Source organism: Myxine glutinosa, chromosome 7 (assembly GCF_964187855.1).
Source record: "Myxine glutinosa chromosome 7, kmMyxGlut1.1, whole genome shotgun sequence".
NCBI lineage: Eukaryota > Metazoa > Chordata > Myxini > Myxiniformes > Myxinidae > Myxine > Myxine glutinosa.
The window spans coordinates 14977234-14996467 of record NC_136267.1 but is presented as its reverse complement, the minus strand read 5'-3'; the positions used below and the strand labels follow the sequence as shown (position 1 = coordinate 14996467).

Sequence of the window (19234 nt, the reverse complement as noted above, 5' to 3'; positions counted from 1 at the left end):
GCAGCTGCGCCCCCAGCAAATAATGCTACCTGCAGTCACGTGTTGCACACACAAGAAGAAGAAGAAGAAGACGAAGAAGGGAGGATCTCCCTGAGCAATCTCGTCAAAGTGACCTCAGCAATGGCTCACTTATTCCATCTCCTTCCTCTGTCTCTCTTGCTCTACTTCCACCTCCTCTCACCCGCCATGTCTCTGGTTCACGCACTTTTATGTCTCGTGTTCCTGGCCCAATCTACCCACCCTAAAGAAAATTGTAGTGTTTAAAGTCCAAGCTTGTCAGGGCATGCTTGGCCTAGTGTTGGCTTTACAGTGGAGGTAGCTGCCTTGAGATCTTAGGGTCCCGAGTTTGAGTCCCTGTCGTACCGTTGAATAACACTAGGTGGGTTGACTGAGCCTGCCATCTTTCCGAGGTCGGCTCAATGAGTACCAGCTGAGTGGTAATGGGGAGCCATTCCATCATAATGGAGAGGCATTCAATGAGCCGCACAGCTGCACCCCCAGAAAATTGTGCAGCCAAGTAGCCACAGGCCGCATACGAACCACGACCACCAGGGCATGTTAGGAGGTGTCAACTGTACATTTGTCCATTTTCACTGATTTATCGGCCTAGTTCACATTTCCTTACTCTTTTTTAACTAGTACTAGCAGAAGTACCCGGCGTTGCTGGGGGGGGGAGGGGGTGATGGGAGGGGGGAAGGGGTAGGGGATGGGGGGAAGGGGTAGGGGATGGGGGGAAGGGGTAGGGGATGGGGGGAAGGGGTAGAGAATGGGGGGAAGGGGTAGGGGATGGGGGGAAGGGGTAGGGGATGGGGGGAAGGGGTAGAGAATGGGGGGAAGGGGCGAGGAGGGGGGAGAGGGAGGGAGGTGGGGAAAGGGGAGGGAGGTGGGGAAAGGGGAGGGAGGGGGTGCAAGGGTATGTGGGGAAGGGGGAGGGAGGGGGAAAGGGAGGAGATGGGGGAGGCAGGAGAGGAAGGGGGTTCATATATATGCTGGTGGGTGAATGTGGCGTTCATCACGTTTCTGAGTTAAGTGTGATGTCGACCAGGAAGAACAAGAAGCCGTACTACCAACTTCGTACACTTCCGGAATGGTTTGATTTATTTGTATTCAAATGTCTGGTGATTGTTTTGTATTTATTTATGCGAATGTGTACATGTATATAATTGTCATTAATTTTAAAAAGCTTCGGCACTATCGAGCGATTTTTTTTTTTAACTCCAAAAAAAACCGATCTTTTTTTTTTCCAATATATATATATATATATATATTATTATTATTTTTTATTTTTTTGCCTAAAACATTCCCAGACACTCACCGATGAACCTCTGAAAGTTTGACGAAGATCCGTTCAGCCATCTCTGAGAAAAATGACGACAGACAGACACGCACAGACAGACATCTCTCTTATATAGTAGAAGATCACAAAGGCTGAACGATTCGATGGCCAAACAATAATAATCATGCATGGATTGGTTCCCAAGTTCCATGACAATTATCACATCGTCATCCATTCAAGTCGAAGCAAAAGGGTGGTGCGCGTCGGTCTTGGCTGTAATTCCTTCATACGAAGCAGACCTGTTAACCAACAAACACGACTCAGATTGTATTGACGTTTAACAACAAGCAGTCCTGAGTGATGTTTCTCTCAAACTATTTGCTGCAAGAAAGTTGTTGATAATTCTTAACCAAGATGAAGTACAATTGTGTAAGCAAACCAAGAGGATTGAGGGTGATTGACGTCAGAGAGGAGAGGAAACCAGACAAACATGTCTCGTGAGTTTTATGTCGCACTCGTTCATCGTTTTATTTTAAAAACGCCAATTTCCCTTCACACGTTTTATTACCACCCGTAACATTGTCGAAGTGTTCGCACGGCCATTATGCGCTAATGCTGTTATCACCAGCTGTTGCTCACCATATTGAGTGTTTTTCGACCATCTGGTGAACACTAGACTGGAGTGCCTCCTCCGGTTGGGTACATCTTCGGGCTTGGTTTGGCACGGGTCGGGATACTGTGCTGTTTTAGTTGTGGTTGCAGTACCACACCCAACGAAGCACAACCCAATGCAACATTGAAACATGTTATCTCTTGGTGTTCAGATGAACTATTAGGGCTTTCCTTATCTCTGTAGTCAACTTGCCAAGTTCTTGATATCCTAATAACTCCCACTTTGAATATTTGCATTTTAAGTACATACATCCCTCATTTTACGCCGACTTGATATACGAAATGTTGTCGCCAAAGCATTTGGCCTTGCTCCGTTTACAGTGGGATCAATACATGATAAAGACAAAAAGCAAGTTCTCTAGCAGACGACCCACTGCCCCTTCCTTCTCCCTCCCAGTAATCCCCAATGCAACACGTCCCACAACACAACCACCTCGCGCAGCGCTGAAAAAACGTTCGAGTATTTGTAATTCTATTTTTTATGATTTTTTTCCCTTTACTTTTCGGCTGTTATGGGGTGGGAGCTGTGCTTTACTGCTCCACTAATCTAGGGGATATTCACAGTGTATATACAGTGCCTTCAGAAAGTATTCACACCCCATGACTGTTTTCTCATTTTCTTGTGTTACAGCCTGAATTTAAAATGGATTAAACTGAGATTTTTTTTCATCACTGATCTACACATAACACACAATAATGTCAATGTGGAGGTTTTTAAAAGAAAGTTTTACAAAATAATGAAAAATTAAAAGCTGAAATGTCTTGAGCCGATAACTATTCAACCCCTTTGCAATGAAACTCCAATTTGAGCTCAGGTGCATCCAATTTCCTTTCGTCATCCTTGACATCCTTAAGACATCTCGACAACTTGATTGGGGTCCACCTATGGCCAATTAAATTGGTTGGACATGATTTATAATGAAACACAAGTTTCTATACAAGGTCCCACAGTCTCTGTTTCTATACAATGACAGTGCATGTCAGAACAGAAACTCTACCATGAGGTCCAAGGAACTGTCCGTAGAACTCAGAGATAGAATTGTGAGGAGACATAGCTCTAGTAAAGGATATAAAACAATTTCTAGAGAGTTGAAGTTCCCAAGAGCACAGGGAGCTTCATTATTAGGAAATGGAAAGAATATGGAACTACGGAGTCTCTTCCTAGAGCTGGCCGTCCGACCAAACTGAGCAACTAGGCAAGAGGGACCTTGGTCAGGGAGGTGACCAAGAACCCAATGACCACTCTGACAGAACGACAGAGTTCCTTGGCTGAGATGGGAGAACCTGCCAGAAGGACAACAGTCTTGCAGCAGTTCACAAATCTAGACTTTATGGGAGAGTGGCCAGATGGAAGCGACTCCTGAGAAAAAGGCACATGATAGCACACGTGAAGTTTCCAAAAAGGCGCGTGAAAGACTCTGAGAGCATGAGGCAAAATATTCTGTGGTCTGATGAGATGAAGATTCTGTGAAAAACACAGCCCGTCACCCATCTAGCATAGCGTGCGGCATGGTGGTGGCAGCATCATGCTATGGGAATGCTTTTCAGTGGCAGGGACTGGGAGACTTGTAAGGATAGACAGAACAACAAATGAAGCCAAATACTGGAAAATCATTGAGGAGAACCTGCTTCAAAGTGCAAAATACCTTAGACTGTGGCGAAGATTTACGATCCAACAGGATAATGACCCCAAGCATACAACCAAAGCAACACTGGAACGGCTTCAGAACAAGAACGTGAAAGTCCTTGAGTGGCCCAGCCAAAGCCCAGACTAGAATCCTATTGACAATCTGTGGAAAGACTTGAAGATTGTATGTATATATAATATGTGCTTCCACCAAGTATTAACTCATGGGGGTGGACACTTATCAAACCAAGATAATCTAGTTTTGTATTTTTAATAAATTTTCTGAAATTTGCAGAATTTGTTTTTCACTTGGAAGTTGTTTGTTACGATGTATAAATAAAGGTGGAAAAAGTATGATTTAATGCATTTTAATTCCAGGCTAAAAGGAAACAAAAGGTGAAAATTTTGAAAGGGGGTGCGGACTTTCTATAGGCACTGTATATACAGTCACGTGAAAAAGTAAGCACACCCCATATAAAGTTTTGACTTTTTCAACATATTTCAACATACAGATATTTGATCTTCATTTCAACAATATTGATAGATAAAGGTGATATAATATAACAAATATCATGAAACATTTACATTTTGTAGTCCATTATATAATTTAAATAAACATAAATGCAAATTTCACATGTGGAAAAAGTAAGTACACCCCTACATTTATCATGACTTCAACTACCTAAAATTAGAATCACGTGCACCAGCTCAGGTGCAAATGATTAGAACATCATTAGAGAGGATCTTGGAGGAACCTGTCTTATTTAAACCTCAGACATTAAGTTTGGGGTGCTCTTTGTTGTTGAAGTGTGCGGCGTCACCATGCCTAGATCAAAAGAGCTCTCTGAGGCCTTCAGAAAGAAGGTTGTAGATGCCTTCGAGTCTGGGAAGGGATTTAAAAAGATCTCCAAACAATTTGAAATCAATCATTCGACTGTCGGGAAGATCATCTACAAGTGGAGAAGATTCCAAACAACTGCCAACTTGTTCAGGCCAGGCTGCCCCAGCAAGTTCAGCCCGAGAGACTGCAATATGCTGAAAGAAGTCTAAGAACCCCAGAATGTCATCACGGGACCTACAGGTAGCTCTTGCCACTGTTGATGTCAAAGTGCACGAGTCTACCATGAGAAAGAGGCTGCACAAATTTGATCTACATGGGAGGTGTGCTAGGAGGAAACCTTTGCTGTCCAGAGAAAACATCAGTGCAAGACTAAAGTTTGCCAATGAACACCTAGGCAAAGACCAGCACTTCTGGAACAATGTGCTCTGGACAGAGGATTCAATGGTAGAGCTATTTGGCCACTGTACCAGAAGACATGTTTGGCGAAAACCAAAGACAGCATTTGACCACAAGAAACTGATACCAAATGTAAAGCATGGTGGTGGAAATATTATGGTTTGGGGCAGCTTTGCTGCATCAGGGCCTGGGCAGCTCATCATCATAGAATCCACTTTGAATTCTTCATAGTACCAGATGGTGCTTGAGGATAATGTGAGGCCATCTGTCGGAAAGTTGAAGCTCAACCGAAGGTGGACCTTGCAACATGACAATGACCCTAAACATACCAGTAAATCCACCAAGGAATGGCTGAAAAGAAAGAAATCGAGGGTTCTGCAATGGCCAAGTCAAAGCCCGGATCTAAATCCCATCGAGATGTTGTGGGGGGGATTTGAAACGAGGTGTGCATGCAAGAAACCCCTCAAATATCGCACAGCTGAAAGAATTCTGCATGGAGGATTGGGCAAAAAATTCTCCCAGTCGATGTCAGAGACTGGTAGACAGTTATAAGAAATGCCTACTTGAGGTTGTTTCTGCCAAAGGGGGCAATACCACCTATTCGAGCCAAGGGTGTACTTACTTTTTCCACATGCGAAATTTGCATTTATGTTTATTTAAATTATACAATGGACTACAAAATGTAAATGTTTCATGATATTTGTTATATTATATCACCTTTATCTATCAATATTGTTGAAATGAAGATCAAATAGCTGTTTGTTGAAATATGTTGAAAAAGTCAAAACTTTACATGGGGTGTATTTACTTTTTCACGTGACTGTATATATATATATATATATATATATATATATATATATATATATATATATATATATATATATATATACCGTATATATATATATATATATATATTGTAACGGTTTTGAGAAGTGTGTAACGAATTTGAGAAGTGTAACGGTTTTTGAGAAGTGTAACAATTTTGGAGGAAGTGTAACGAATGTGAAAACGTTACAATGTGAACGTTACAAAAGTATGGTAACACCCTGGTAATGTAAATAATGGTCGCAGCCGTCCTCCTAGTTAATTCCATGAAACTTACACGCAGGTCACGATATATCTTTTTAAATAGTGTATTTCCTTATTCTATGTAGGCTAAATATGTGTTTCCCACTAGATTGACTTTGCATTGTATCAAACAAAATAAGCATAGGCCCTTGCAATTTCCCCAAACATCTCCGCTCTCCAAAGTTCCTTTCAAAAGGGTGGGAGTTGTGTTCAATCCCGCAAGCCGCCATTGCCCATGTGCTAATCTCGGAGAAGAAAGGCGTGTCTCCACCTCGTCATGGAGGGGAGGAGTGAGCCAGAGGGTCGCATGGCCAATCAGCACCGCGGTGAGCGAACCGGTAGGCGTGCCCTCGCAGCCGGCGGCTTGATTCCGCCGCGAGTTATAAAAGCGACTGAAAGGGACTGCTTTACCAGATGACCTGGGAGAGGAGCGAAGAGGCGGCACCAAGAAGAGCGGTGAGATGCGAAACGCTCCAAGCCAAAGAGGAGAGGTACTCAGAGAGGAAACCAGCTTTGGAGAGACGCGCTGAAAGGAGGGAGACGGCTCCACCAGGAGGAGAGGAGCAGGTGTGCCCGAGCCAGCGCGTGACGTCTACAGCAGCGGATACGCGACGGAGGGTTTTCCCGCCAAAACCGCGAGGAATTGAGAGCTGCTGCCTCCGACCTTGCCTCCCTCTCCAGCAATCCACCTCAAGCCCTACCTGCCTGCAATATCCCCCGAGTAAGTGTGAACGTCGTCTGTCCTACTCGTTGTCTTGGGGTTAAGTAAAAATGAATAGTGTAAGTTAACGATTCGCTGTGTTACTGCTTCTTCCATCCATTGCTTGTGTGTGTATAATAAATCTGTTCTTCCTCCGTACTCTGTCTTTTTCTCTTTTCCTTCTCTTTCGGTCGTTTTAGAGGTTTCCCGATTGAATATCTGTGGGGCGATCTGGTCAACGTCGGGTGGAATCGGGTTCTAATCGGGGAGTAACTGTTCGGACGCGGTAATACACCACCGCTCGGTCAATATAACATCTAAAACCGCGTCTGTAACAATATATATATATATATTGTTATGTCTCCGACTGGATGGATGTACAGGGTCTGCTTCTACCTTTCTGACCTGACATCTCACACCTGTCCTGCCTTTTCACACCCGCACGTGCCGCGTGTTCTCCGGCTGGATAACGGAATCTGCTTTTGATGGTACGGAATACGGAATTCGAAAGGCCCGCTCCCGTTGATTGTGGCCGTGGCCTTGTTTGCCGGTGGCCTTGTGGCCTTGTTTGCCGCTGTGGTCTTGATTAGCGGCTGCAGTCGTTTGCCGCTGCGTTTGCCGCTGCGTTTGCCGCTTTGCCTCCTCGACCTTGGCCTCGTACTCGTCCCTTCGCTCCTGCCTGGCATGGCTCTGAAGTACTCCGCCGCAAGGCTTCTTCTGCTCAATACCCGCTCCACCCCATCATGCATCTCTGCCATCAAATCAAATGGACTCCTCCGACGACCCAGGTACATTCACCGTGGCTCCGGTCGCAAGTTTGTTTATTTGCAATCAGGTCACTCCATCCCCGTCCTCTGGTCGGCTCAGCGCACTCTCACTCTTCGTCCCAGCGCACCTGGTCACAGCAACCCACACGATCGCACCTCTTGCCTACGAACCCTGGCTAAATCACCTGAATTCATCCCTGCTGTTCAAAACAACATCAAGCTCACCCTGTTCAACACCCGGTCCCTCAACAATAAATGCCTCATCCTGAACGAATACATCCTGGATAACAAACTGGACTTTCTCTGTCTCACCGAAACCTGGCAACAACCTCTGGACTACTACACACTCAACCTCACCACACCCAATGGATATTCCTACGTCAATAAACCACGCTCGGAGGGCCGAGGTGGTGGAATTGCCGTTATCCACCGTCAAGACATCAAGACCAACCTCATCTCCATCTCATCTGCTCCATCATTTGAACACCTGGCTTTAAAACTCTCTGGTCACACGCAGTCAGTCATGGCTGTCGTCTACCGCCCTCCCAAACCACACCCATCATTCCTGTCTGACTTCTCCTACTTTCTGACCCAGCTATGTTCCCTCTCCCCCTCAATCCTCCTCCTTGGTGATTTCAATATCCACATGGACTCCACTGACTCCACAATAACCACTGACTTCACTGATTTACTCACCTGCTTTAACCTCACTCAACATGTCGACTTTCCTACCCATATCCGTGGTCACATTTTGGACCTTGTCTGCTCCACTGGATTAAATTTGCACCATCTCTATGGCTCCGACCTCACCCTCTCTGACCACTTAGCCATCACTCTGACCATCAACATCCCCGCCCCAACACCAAGGCATTATCGCACAATCAACTTCCGTAAGCTAAACGCTCTTTCACCTACCTCATTCTCATCCACCCTCTCTGAAAAAATGTCCACTTCTCCCTTCATTGACCTCCACACCCCTTCCGACCTCACTGACTACTACAACCACACTCTCTCCTCCTGCCTTGACCAGCTTGCGCCTGTAAAAACCAAAACAGTTTCTTTCACCCATTCTGCTCCCTGGTTTACCCCTGAACTCCACCTGATGAAAACTCGTGCTCGCCAACTTGAAAGACTCCGCAATAAAACGGGTCTCACAGTTCACTCCCAAGCCTACAAGGACCACATACAACACTACAAAGATGCCCTCTCCCGCGCCCGCTCTGCCTACTACTCTCAAATTATCCACTCTGGCTCCGGAAACCCAAAAGCACTCTTCTCGACAATAAACAAACTCCTCCGCCCCCTGAACACCACCACCCAGTCATTCACAGTAGACAACTGCATCTCCTTCCTCTCTTTCTTCCAACGCAAAATTGACAACATCTACAACAGCTTGACCACCGCCGCACCCGCTCCCCCTCCAACCACCTGCCCCCCCTTGTCCTGCCATCCCCTGTCTCGGTTCTCCCCAATCTCTCCTACTGACCTCTCTGAACTCCTCATAGGAATGAAAACTGCCACCTGCACTCTTGACCCCATCCCCTCCAGCTTTGTCAAAGCCTCCCTCCCTGCTCTCTCTCCACTTATCATTGCAACAATAAACTCCTCCCTGTCTACAGGCATCGTCCCACCTTCCCTCAAAATTGCTGCTGTTACCCCCATTCTAAAAAAACCTGGTCTAAACCCTGACACCCTAAACAACTTCAGACCCATCTCCAACCTACCCTTTCTGTCAAAAGTTTTGGAACGCGCTGTAGCCACTCAACTCAAACATCATCTCTCTGCCAATAACTTGTATGAAACATTCCAATCCGGATTCCGCTCCAACCACAGTACTGAAACTGCTCTCCTCAAAATCACCAACGACCTTCTCCTCTCCTCTGACGCTGGCAACCTCAACATTCTCGTCCTCCTCGACCTCAGCGCTGCCTTTGACACCATCGATCACACTATCCTCCTCACCCGACTTGAATCCACCTTTAACGTCACCGGCACTGCCCTCTCTTGGATTAAATCATACCTCTCTGACAGATGCCAGTTCATCTCCATCAATAACTGCAAATCCCCCACTGCTCCCCTCCCCCAAGGTGTCCCCCAAGGTTCAGTTCTTGGCCCCCTCCTCTTCATCCTTTACCTGTCCCCGCTCGGTCACTTAATCCGCCGTCATGGTCTCCAATTCCACTGCTTCGCCGATGACATCCAGCTTTTCATCTCCACCAAGTCCGTCTCCACCGACACCCACTCTATCCTGACAAACTGCATCACTGAAATAAAATCCTGGCTTCAAATCAACTTCCTCAAGCTTAACTGTGATAAATCTGAAATAATCATCATTGGCCCAAAAACGCTCACAAAATCCACCCATAACTTTGCCCTCAACATCGACGGTATCCCAGTATCCACCTCCCCTCACATCCGGAATCTTGGCGTCATCTTTGACCAAACCCTTTCCTTCGACAAATACACTAAACAGATCACAAAGTCAGCCTTCTTTCACCTGAAAAACATTGCCCGTCTCCGCTCATCCCTCTCCTCCACGGCTGCAGAAACCCTCATCCACGCCTTCATCACCTCCCGTCTGGACTACTGCAATAGCCTCCTCTATGGTTCACCCTCAAAAATCACCAATAAACTCCAATACATTCAGAACTCCGCTGCCCGTCTACTCACTCATTCCCGGACCCGTGACCACATCACCCCCGTCCTTTACAAGCTTCACTGGCTCCCCATCCCCCAGAGAATCCAGTACAAAATCCTCCTCTTGACATACAAAGCCCTCCATAACCTGGCCCCATCCTACCTGGCTGACCTCCTCTCCAGACACACTCCCACCCGCAACCTCCGCTCTGCTGGTACCAACCTCCTGACCCCCTCCATCCGGACCAAATTCAGATCCTGGGGGGACAGGGCCTTCTCCATCGCTGCTCCCACCCTCTGGAACTCACTACCTCACACCATCAGAGACTCCTCCTCACTCACCACATTCAAAACATCACTAAAGACCCACCTGTTCAACGCTGCATTCAACATTCAACCCACAGCATTTAACCCCTGACTATCTCTTCTCCTTCTCCCTCCTTTTGCTTTAAATATTTCCCTATTGATTCTTGTCTTGTCTTTTTGATTCTTGTCTTATATATATGCCGTATATCGCTGCTGTTTGTTTTCTTGATTCTTGTCTTTTTGCAATTGTTGTTTTCATGTATTGTTATGCATTATGTTTTCCACTCTGTCAAAGCGCCTTTGGGCTTCTGGAAAAGCGCTATACAAAATAAATGAATTATTATTATTATTATATATATATATATACATACAGGGGGCTGCAAAAGTAGGTATACAGTAATGAAAAACAAAACGTGCGCACAAAACGTATTTTATTGATTATACAAGCATATCAATAATAACATATCAATAATAAACATATCAATAATAAAAATATTAATCCCTCAAATGTTCAAACTGTTTGCCCCCGGCATTCACACACTCCACTAGTCGAGTGTGGACACCCATGCACACTCTACTCTGGCACATAGGTCTTTATCAGCATCAATTTCCTAGCAAGCCTCCCGTATGAACTGAATCATGGCATCAACAGAACGTGGCTTGCGTGCGAAAACCCTGTCTTTTACACATCCCCAGAAAAAGAAGTCCATAGGGGTGAGATCCGGCGAACGTGGTGGCCAGTCAACGGCTCCCCGGCGTCCAATCCACCTGTTGGGAAATTCTTTGTCAAGTAGCGCACGCACAGTGAGTGCGAAGTGCGGTGGCGCCCCATCCTGCTGAAAGTATAAGTCGTCCTGCTGCTGTTGTTCGCGTACCTGTGGTATGATTGTATCCGTCAGCATGTTCAGATACACGTGTTGATCGACAGTCCTGTGCAGAATGATAGGTCCAACGACACCTTTGCAGGACAGGCCAGCCCACACTGTCACCCCAGGTTGATTGAGCTGTTGCTCAATCGTGACTTTAGGGTTTTCAGTTGCGTAGTACACACAATTGTGCCGATTAACGGCACCCGATAGCTTAAAGTTTGCTTCATCGGACCACACGATTTTGCGCAGAATGCTGTCATCCTCTCGTTCCTCGTTCAGGATGGCTTCGCAAAATTGTAAACGCCGATCTGAGTCATCCTCTAATATACCATGTATCAATCGTGGCACATACATTTTCAGTCCTGCACGGTGCATCAAACGACCCAACGATCTGCGTTCAATACCCAATTCAGATGACGCCCTGTTTTTCGATTTCTGAGGTAAATCTGGGTAAATGGGTAAATTCTGGGTAAATGCCAGGGCGACTTGCATTGCATTCTCTGGCGTTGTCATGGTGACTGGTCGACCACTCTTCGGCGAGTTGTGGATAGACCCCGTCCTCTCAAATTTGTCACGTATCCGGTAAATCGTGAGCCTCGTTGGTGGAGGCGATGCAAATGTTTCTCGCCACTGCTCTCGCGCACGTTCACTATTCTCTGTCTTCCAGTACTGTTTCAAAATCCATTTGCGCTCCTCGTCCGTTGAATTACCAGCCATCGTTAAATTTCCACTTCACCTGCACATAATAGATGTATTATAGAAAAAATTACGAAAATAAAAATATTAAAAATGGTAATAATGATTTTAATGAATTAAATGAATTCTAGTATTAAATGAATCCTAGCACCACTATTATAATACTGGTAATACTGGTATAATCCTTACTGTATACCTACTTTTGCAGCCCACTGTATATACTTTCAAGCAAGAATGGCCTTTAAAGCAAGAAAGTCGAGGAGTGTGGTGGTGAGATGAGGTGCGGTGGATAACATGCACAGGTTTGAGCTGGGAGGGGAGGTGGTTTCAACATTGACAGAGGCCCCTGTGAAGAGTTTGGGAAGATGGTATACAGTGGAGTTGAATGATGTGGGAAGAGTGGAGGAGGTGAGGAACAAGCTTTTGAGAGGTTTGCAAAGGATTGATGAATGTGGTTAGTCAGGTAAGTTGAAGGTTTGGTGTTTGAAGTTTGGATTGATGCCACGAGTATTGTGGCCCTTGATGATGTATGATATTGCGATTGGGCATGTAGAGAGGATGGAGGTTGCGGTGAGCGAGTTTGTGAGGAGGTGGTTGGGAGTGCCACTCTGACGAACATTGCCTTTTATGGTCAGGGTGGAAAACTCCAGTTTCCCTTGACATCATTAACCGAGGAGTTTAAGGTGGTGAGGGTGCGGGAGTTCATGATGTTGTGGGATTCGAGTGATTCAGAGGTAAAGAATGCTCTCCCAGAAAAGAAGGGTAGTCGGAAGTGGAATGCAAGAGAGCAGAGGTGGATGAGATGGAGGAGCGGTTGCAACAGGAGGAGATCGTGGGAATGGTACAGCACGGGAAGCATCACTTTGGGTGGATGAAGCATGAGCTATGGGGAAAGGCATGTGTGAAAGAGAGGAGGAAGATGGTTGAGAAGGAGGTGAGAAGAAAGGAGGATGAGGGGAGATATGTGAAAGCAGTCTGATCGGCACAGAAAGGTTCTTGGACGTAGTGGGACGGTGTGCAGGTGAGGAAATTGAGGTGGCAAGAGATTTGGGGGATGGAGCCAATACTGTTGAATTTCCTGTTGCGGACAATACAACGAGGAGACATGATTGAAGTTTACATGGTCATCAAAGGCTTAGTAGTCATGGATCCCGAGCACTCCTTTGTTCCAGCGAATTATTATGCACCTACAGGCCATACTCTGAAGTTGTTTAAGGAGAGGAGTTATACGGCTCTACAAAAGAACTGTTTCAGCCATAGAGTAACTGAGAAATGGAATAGTCTTCCTCAGTTAGTGGTAACTGCACCATCACTTCAATTATTTAAGAGCAGGTTGGACAAGCAACGGTTCTCTTCTCATCAAATGTTACCCTGCTTTCCCAACAAACATGCACACCTAACAATAAATTATGTTCAATTTATGTCAAGTAGTGGGACATATACAAACCCCATCAATGGAATGATCGAAAGTTTGAACAGGATTACCTTTTACTTCCGTATAATAATGATGATAATGATGAAAGAGGTGTTGTTTTTGTCAAAGAGGGCCAAGTGGTAAGAGGTGGAAAGAGGAGGAGGTGGAAAGCAAGAGGGCTGTCAGATGCTTGTGATTGGCAGGTGGTGGCAGACCTAAAGCCACAATTGGTATTCCCAGAGGAGATCTGTGTGACAAGGTTGCGGCCTGACATTGTCATCTGGTCAGGTGCAACAAGGCTGGTCATCCTAGGGGAATTTTCTGTACCTTGGGAATTGAACATGGAGGAGGTGCACGAGAGGAACGTACAGTGAGCTGGAGGCAGAGTGTCGGGAGAAGGGTTGGCGAGTTTCTTGTCAGCCATTTGAGGTGGGGTGTAGAGGGTATATTGGCAATTTCTTTTCTGAATTTCTTGCTCGGCTTGGAGTGTGTGGGACAGAAAGAAGGAGGATGTTTGACAGAGTGGCCCAGGTTGCCTTGAAAGGCTCACTTTGGATTTGGAAGAAGTTTATGGAGGCACGTCGAATGGTGTTGAGAGATGGAGTTGTGTGAATGGTGGTTTGAGCAGTGTATGTTGTGTGAGTGAGTGTGTGTGTGTATGTGTTGCATGAGTGGGTGTGGTTTTGCATGAATGTGTTTTTGCTTGAGTGGTGCATGTTGTAAGGGTAGGTGGTCGGTTGGTTGTGTGTGTGTGGTTTTTTTTTTTGTGAGGCCTCCACCCCCAGAAGGTGGCCGGAGGCATTATGTTTTCGGGTTGTCCATCCGTCCGTCCGTACATCAGTGCGTACGGGCTAAACCTACTTTTTCTCAGCAACCACATGCCCGATTGAGACAAAACTTTCAGGGTAGGAGTGACACCCATGTAGAATGTTTTTTATAATTGTAACGTCATAGGTCACGTGGTATGGCAGCTATCTTGGATTAAACACAAATAATTTAAAAAATATTTCTCGGAAACCGCTGAGTGGAAAAATTTTAAACTTGCCACATTGTCAAGTACTCCCAATGGGGAACAAACGCATGATAATGATGGCAACATACACTACCGGTCAAAAGTTTTAGAACACCTCAATTTTCCAGTTTTTATTGAAATTTATGCAGTTTAATGTCTCAATGTACTCTGAAATTAAGCATAGAACAAATAAACAATTGGAGATAAAAAAAGAAATCATAGAATCATTTTGTTTAACAAAATTTAATTTAAATTTTTGACTCAGCAAAGTAGCCACCTTTTGCAGATATACCCGCCGAACACACTCGTGGCATTCTTTCTACAATGGAAATAAAATATTGTTCGGGAAGTTCTTCCCAACACTGTTGCACAAGTTCCCACAAATGTGTTGCACTTGTAGGTTGCTTTGCTTTCACCCTTCTGTCCAGTTCATCCCAAACCAGCTCGATGGGGTTTAAGTCTGGAGACTGTGCTGGCCATTCCATGATTTGAAGCCTACCGTCTTGTTCGTTTCCTCGAAGGTAGTTTTGACATAGCCTGGAGGTGTGTTTAGGGTCATTTTCTTGCTGTAGGATGAACCCCTGACCAACTAGGCATATACCAGAGGGTATTGCATGGCGCTGAAAAATGCTGTCGTAGCCCTTTTTGTTCAGGGTGCCAGTCACTCTGTGCAAGTCGCCGACTCTGGATCCAGCAAAAGAGCCCCAGACCATCACGCTTCGTTCTCCATGTTTGACAGTTGGTGTCACACACTGAGGAACCATCCTTTCGCCCGACTCGACGGCGTACAAAAACCCTGCGTGATGAACCAATGATTTCAAATTTTGATTCATGGCGGCAGGAAGGGCATCCGGCCATAAAACATTGCTTAAAAAAGGGGACCATGGTGCCCAAAAAAGGCCAACCCCTGCTCTGCAGGGAAAAATGGCCTCTTCAGGTGGTCCATAAGACCTTCTTCCACTCTTCAGTAGTCCACTGGCGGTGCTTCTTGGCCCAGGCAAAACCACTTTTTCTTATTTTGCCATCTTAGCAATGGCTTTCTTACTGCCACTCGACCTGTCAAACCTGCAGCTCAAAGTCTTCTCTTCACAATTGAAACTGAGACTTGCTTACTTCGACCAGTGTTAAGCTGTGCTTGAAGCTGTTGTCCTGTGAGCTGCCTATCACGCAAGCTGTTGACTCTCAGAAACTTGTCTTCTGATTCTGTTGTGGCTTTGGGTCTGCCCAGACCTCTTCCTGTCAGAGTTTCCTCCAGTTTCCAATATACTACTTCCTGCAGTGCAATATTGTCCAAATAATGCTTCAGAGGGTGTAATAACAGTTTGTTCCAAAACTGCTTGTATACAGACGGGGGGTTTGTAATCAAGTAATCAGCAGAGGTTGGGACACCTGTAGGAATTGTTTGCATCAACTTTCAAGGCTTAATTTACTTACATTGCTGCAGAACAGCTGTAAGTTGTTAACCCATTACTTGTTCCCTGAAGAAGGCCTTTTTTAACAATATAACTGTGCAATTTACATTATTTTCCTGTTTTTGCAAACCTAAACTTTTCTTTTTTTAACCTCGAGCAGTTTACTGCTTACCTTTGTACCATTTCAAGTTATTCACTGGACATTAAACTGTGTAAATTTAAAATATTAAATTTATGACATAGGTCACATGGTTTGGCAGCCATATTGGATTTAACCGAAAACCTTAAAAAAACATCTTCTCCCAAACCACCAAATCGATTGACTCAAAACTTTACGTGTGTTATTGACTTGGCATGATGATTAAAAGATGATCATGAAAACATAATTGGTCACATGGTGTGGCATCCATATTGGATTGAAGGAAAATATTAAATAATTATATCTCTGAAACCGCTTACCCTATTGATGTGAAATTTTGCAAATATCTTACACCATTGTTGCATAGAGTTTGAAAATGATGACATCGTAAGTCATGTGGTTTGGCAGCCATCTTGGATAGAAAAACGAACCTTATCCGATCAACACGAAACTTCACAAACGTGATCCCCTACCCATACATATGCAGTGTACATTTTTCAAGGTCTTATGTCACGTGGTGTGGCAGCCATATTAGCTTAAAAGCCAATGTTTTAACAAATCCCTTCTCTGAAACCGCTTCACTGAACGATGTGAAACCTGTCATGGCTGGTGAAAATGTGTTACTTGAAAACATCTGAAGGGATTTAAATCAAACTTGTTTATTTTTCGGACAGTGAACGAGGGCATCTACCCGTTGTGGGACTATGCCGAGGCATATTGGTGACACAGTCGCATTGCTCTGGTTTTTTTTGTTCTGTGTGTGTGAGTGAGTGGGTGAGGGTGTGTGTTTTTGCCTGAATTAATTATTGCAGGAGTGTGTGTTTTTGTATGCTGAGTGGTGTATGTTGTAAAGTTCGATGGTTGGTTGGTGTTGTGTATTTTTGTGTGTGGGTGGGTGAGTGTGTGTGTGTATGTATGTGTATGTGTGTGTATGATCTGGTGTGTGTTTTGTTGGTGAGTGGTGGAGGTTATAAAGGTGGGCATTTGAGTTATCCACCATGTTTACTTCTTTGGTGCTGTGGATTTTGGGAGTGGGCGCTGCTTTGTTGTTGTAGTCTTTGTTCTCACTGACTGGGGGTGGGGCTATGTACGCATCCAGGGGTAGTTGCTGCATGTGGAGGTGTATGTGCCCCTGCTGGCCCACCTTAGCTGACCATATCGAGGTTGAAGGGCCGAAACGGGATGATGCTCACGACCCAGTCAGTGAGGCACATTTGTGACCAGGTGTGTGTTGAAATTATATAGATATATATATATATATATATATATATATATATATATATATATATATATATATATATATATATGTATATATCTATATATATATATATATATATATATATATATATATATATATATATATATATATATATATATATATATATATATATATTTATATATATATATTTATATATATATACATATACATATACATATATATATATATATATATATATATATATATATATATATATATATATATATATATATATATATATATATATATATATAGTAGCCCAGAAAAAAGTAAGCTATTGCTTAGGTTAGGGGTATGCTTTGTCAGTTGCTATATTGAAAGGTTGCTCATTTTTTGATGAGTTACACACACAATTTGCTTTTATATGTAACACCTCTTGACGATATTATGCTTTATGTCTGCTTGTTGCAGATTTATTTTAAAAGCAGTGAAACACCCATAATAGCTTACTTTGTTCTGGCTAGCCCTGTGTGTGTGTGTGTGTGTATGTATATATATATATATATATATATATATATATATATATATATATATATATATATATCACACGAGCCAGCTGGGTTTTTTAATACATACATCCCTCGTTATATGGCGACTCAATATACAGAATTTTGTTTTAATTTAGGGAACCAATTATTTGTACGTTGCATTAAATTCACTTTAATGGAATTTAGAATCTGTGAAGGATTTATTTTATTTGAGAAGGCCTAGGGCAGGCTTTTAGGGGGGACGGGGGAGGGGGAGGGTGTAGTGGGAATTGCACACATGGTCTCTCGTTTGTCCTAGCGTGCCTTTCGTACTGCTCCAGGTCGTTTGTGCGTGCTTCTCATACTGCTCTGGTTTCCCGCACTTTTTGTGCCACTCAGGGTTGGTTTGTTTTGTTTCTGTCTATTGTGTTGATCACACTTAGTACTGTGCAGGATTTCACCCTTTTTCGAGGTTCTTACTTCAGTAAAAGTGAGTCAAGATGCCTGGAAAAAGTCCATTAGTGCAAAAAATAAGAGAAGTGCAAAAATCGATTGTAAAGCAATTCCCTTGGAAGTAAAACTAGATATGTTCAGGCGGTTTGTAGCGCGCGAAAAACTGAGTCAAATCACGAAAGCATTCGGACTTGCTATGTCTTGTGGTAACAATACGTGATAATAAAAACCAAGTAAAAACAAGTTCTCTAACAGACGATCCTACTGCCCCTTCCTTCTCCCTCCCAGTAAACCCCACTCCACCAACTCCCATTATACCACGACAGCCCACTACACCACCAACCCACACAATGAAGAACGCACATTCTGGTAAGTATTTTTATTTTTTATTTTGAGTATTACTGTAAATATTTTATCATAGCATTATCGAATTTCCATTAAATATTTGCTTAAAAAAGATTTCCAGCATTCACAAGTGTTTTTCTTCCATGTTGAGGCCAAAATATATTCTGCAGGAACGCATCTCCAATTATATCAGGAAGTCATTGGGAAAAAGGATTCGATATATGGCACTTCGCTTGATTTTCTTCCATGTTGAGGCCAAAATATATTCTGCAGGAACGCATCTCCAATCATATGAGGAAGTCATTGGGAAAAAGGATTCGATATACGGAACTTCGCTTGTTTTTCTTCCATGTTGAGGCCAAAATATATTCTGCAGGAACGCATCTCCAATTATAATATAAGGAAGTCATTGGGAAAAAGGATTCGATATACGGAACTTCGCTTGTTTTTCCTCCATGTTGAGGCCAAAATATATTCTGCAGGAACGCATCTCCAATTATAATATAAGGAAGTCATTGGGAAAAAGGATTCGATATACGGAACTTCGCTTGTTTTTCTTCCATGTTGAGGACAAAATATATTCTGCAGGAACGCATCTCCAATTATAATATAAGGAAGTCATTGGGAAAAAGGATTTGATATACGGAACTTCACTTGTTTTTCTTCCATGTTGAGGCCAAAATATATTCTGCAGGAACGCATCTCCAATTATATGAGGAAGTCAATGGGAAAAAGGATTCGATATACGGAACTTCGCTTGTTTTTCTTCCATGTTGAGGCCAAAATATATTCTGCAGGAACGCATCTCCAATTATAATATAAGGAAGTCATTGGGAAAAAGGATTCGATATACGGAACTTCACTTGTTTTTCTTCCATG

General features: G+C 43.8%; 1 protein-coding gene across 11 annotated transcripts in view; it reads left to right on the top strand.

Annotated features, from left to right (window-relative positions):
* Positions 1-19234, top strand: part of LOC137430990 (phospholemman) — a 105079-nt gene that overhangs the window by 39828 nt on the left and 46017 nt on the right. For 5 of the 11 annotated variants that reach the window (XM_078781301.1, XM_068121822.2, XM_078781302.1 and 2 more), the window contains exon 4: positions 18299-18379. The exons of the other annotated variants lie outside the window; for them this stretch is intronic. In XM_078781301.1, coding sequence (XP_078637427.1) covers positions 18299-18379 — 81 coding nt within the window. The remainder of the gene's footprint in view (positions 1-18298; positions 18380-19234) is intronic. 11 annotated transcript variants of the gene reach the window in all.